A 3,041-nucleotide genomic window follows, 5' to 3' on the forward strand; every position below is an offset into this window, starting at 1 on the left:
AAATTAGTAATTATCTCATTAAGATCCAGTGGGTGGAGTAGAAGTGAAGCAGGTAACTCATTTACAAAGGATATAAGTATGTGACTGTAGCCAGCTAGTGGAATGGTCTGCTCTAGTAGATTCCTGCTGGATGTAGTGAGGGCCAACCACCTTCAAAAAGTCTTCTTGTGCTAAGTCCAAGCTTCAGCTACATGTAATACTTTGGTTTCTTTGGTAAATATCCTTGTGACAATGCTTCACAGACCTGATRATAACAAAAACCCTRGTAATCTTTATAACCAGTAACCCTTTTATTCCAGCTTCATAAAAGTTTTTAGTTAAGTTAAAGGAGGAAAACAAAATAGAATGTGTTTATAATAGATGATCTCAGGGTTTTTGCTTTTAAAAGGCTCTGCAACAATTTCTAATCCTTCACAATCAAATGTCTTCTTTTACACAAACAAGCAGAAGGAGAACTAGATTACTTTTTGTACATTATGGAGATAATATGCTGTMCASCATTTAAATGTTTCCCTGCTTGACTCCACCTGCTTTAAATTGGTGGATTATTAACGGGCTTCTGTAGAACTTGACGATAAGCTGTTGAATCAGGTGTCTTGGCATACTTACACGGCTGAAACATGTTGGGCGGTCTGCCCTGAAGGCCGCGAGGAGCATGATTGTAAAACACTTTTACAAGGGAGTGTATGCAGATGTACTTTCTGGATCAATGCACTGTTGATATTTTTCAAACCCAAAGTTGAAACGCGGCACTCAGTATGTTGGATGGCTGTGGATATACTCAAGAGAACCCTGGATCCTACAGCTGATTTTGTGCAGCTTTATCATTCATGGGCTAGTTAACGGTATAAAAAATTTACAGAGGTTTTAACAAGCTATGGCTTAAGATTATATGAAATTTGCCATCATATTGCTCATACAGTTCAAAATCATTTTTTATTAAGATGCAAAAGAAAGTGCTACAGAGACCAGATTTGATCTGGGTGATAAATCAATTTTATAGATGAATTAAATTGTCTGTTTATGAGGATTTCATTTCTGGAAAAGCTGGAATTTTTTTTATATATCATTGCACTCACTGGGTTTAAATAGTTCAGAGAGATGTTTGCCTGCTGAGAGCCTACCATGTTGTTCCACAAGAATGTTTCACAGCTTGTCTTTATTTGGACTTAAAATTCAAGTCAACTCAAAGAAGGTATGACTCAATAACATAAAAAGCAAGGTTTTGAAAAAAAAAATGTAATTGCAAATTAATATTCAAGAAAGGGAGAAAATAAATGGACTAAAAATGAAATAAAAAAGAACAAAATTTACACCTTGCCCTATTCCAAGAGTTTTCTGTCTGTACAGAGAATAGAACAGAACCCTTCCCCACCTGTTGCTGAGCACAGTCAGCTGTTTCAAAAGCTAAATAAAATATATTTCTCACTAAAAACATGTTTTCAGTATGCCAAATGGTGGTTTCAGGTAATATGCAGAGATCTAGAAGGTTGAAGGTCACTCTTATCTGTCACCTGCTGCCAGTTGACATAACTTGAAGCAGGAAATATTTTAATATAAACTGCTAAAAGTCACACTTGGTTTTAATAGATTATGACAGAGACATTTTTCAGGATGCTATAAAAAAANATTTCTCACTAAAAACATGTTTTCAGTATGCCAAATGGTGGTTTCAGGTAATATGCAGAGATCTAGAAGGTGGTCACTCTTATCTGTCACCTGCTGCCAGTTGACATAACTTGAAGCAGGAAATATTTTAATATAAACTGCTAAAAGTCACACTTGGTTTTAATAGATTATGACAGAGACATTTTTCAGGATGCTATAAAAAAAGTTCTTAAAGGGGAAAAAACTCAGTGGATCATAAAATATGAGTGGGATATTTAATTATAGACTGACTCCTACTGCAACCCTGATTACGACCATGCAGGTAAAAAAAAAACAGATGGATGGAAAAAAGAAATAMAAAATAATTATTAAACACAATAAAAACACAGGCCCAATAGCCACATGCGTTAAGTGAAATACTCAGAAACCACAGGAGGACGGTCTATTTATTGAAATAAACAGAAACCTTCTGTAAACCATAACACAATCKGAATTAAATCATGAACCACATCAGTGAAATGTGTTTGCATAATGCTGAAATCCATTAGCAGGCAAATAATGGTTTAAAATTTATTACACTAACATTTACCGTTTGAATATCTTTGGCATCACCCACGTAGCACATGTAGCTTTACTAATGTGAAACAAAAAAAGGGATGTTCTATTCCAAGTCAGATGAAGTTAATTTATATAATCATTTCCCGACTCTRTGCATGTGGTTATGAGGTCGGCCTACCTGGTGAAGACGGGCAACTGGGACTGGATGACCTGGACCCTGACGATGACGAGCAGCAAGGTGCTGATGACAAGGACGATGAGCTTCAGCAGAGTCTGCAGGACCGCGTACGGGAAACCGTCTTTACCCTGCAGGACTTGACGCACAGTGTCCAGCATCATGGGCAGAGTAAACTATGAACGGCAAAGGGAAGAAATAACAGGAGTCAAGATGACCTCAAAGTCATTTTAAAGAGCAATTAAACACCAAATCAACTTTTTCTTTGTAGATAAACGGTAAATTGAACCTTACGGCTGTGTTATCTTTTGCTACAGTGCAAATTGTGACATTTTCATGTAAACTTCCTAAGATAATGCTACAATGCTTAGGAAGTGGCTCAGGATAGCACTCACTGCTCACTCAGACCAGTTACTGCACAATGACTGGTGCTTTCACACGCAATAGCCAAAGTCTCCAATAACACATAAAAAGGTCGCTAGATTTGCTGCTCGTCGCTCATTTTGACAAATAGTCAATAGAGGGCCCTAAAAAAGCAAAAAAGATCATTAAATGTAGTGACAAAGTTGCTAATTGGCAAAGTTGGCCGTCCTGACCAACTGGCACTGCCCACTTTGGAACTTTTCAAAATTTGTTTGGGTTATGTTTTTACACTGGGTTTCATTCCACTTTAAAGGGGCAGTGTTCTGTGTTTTACAGG

General features: G+C 37.0%; 1 protein-coding gene across 1 annotated transcript in view; it reads right to left on the reverse strand.

The window, feature by feature from the left end:
• Positions 1-3,041, reverse strand: part of LOC103465621 (transmembrane and TPR repeat-containing protein 3-like) — a 27,653-nt gene that overhangs the window by 23,717 nt on the left and 895 nt on the right. Inside the window, exon 2 of the mRNA XM_008410621.2 lies at positions 2,345-2,517. Coding sequence (XP_008408843.2) covers positions 2,345-2,505 — 161 coding nt within the window. The 5' untranslated portion in view covers positions 2,506-2,517. The remainder of the gene's footprint in view (positions 1-2,344; positions 2,518-3,041) is intronic.

This window comes from Poecilia reticulata, linkage group LG6 (assembly GCF_000633615.1).
Source record: "Poecilia reticulata strain Guanapo linkage group LG6, Guppy_female_1.0+MT, whole genome shotgun sequence".
NCBI classification, from domain to species: domain Eukaryota; kingdom Metazoa; phylum Chordata; class Actinopteri; order Cyprinodontiformes; family Poeciliidae; genus Poecilia; species Poecilia reticulata.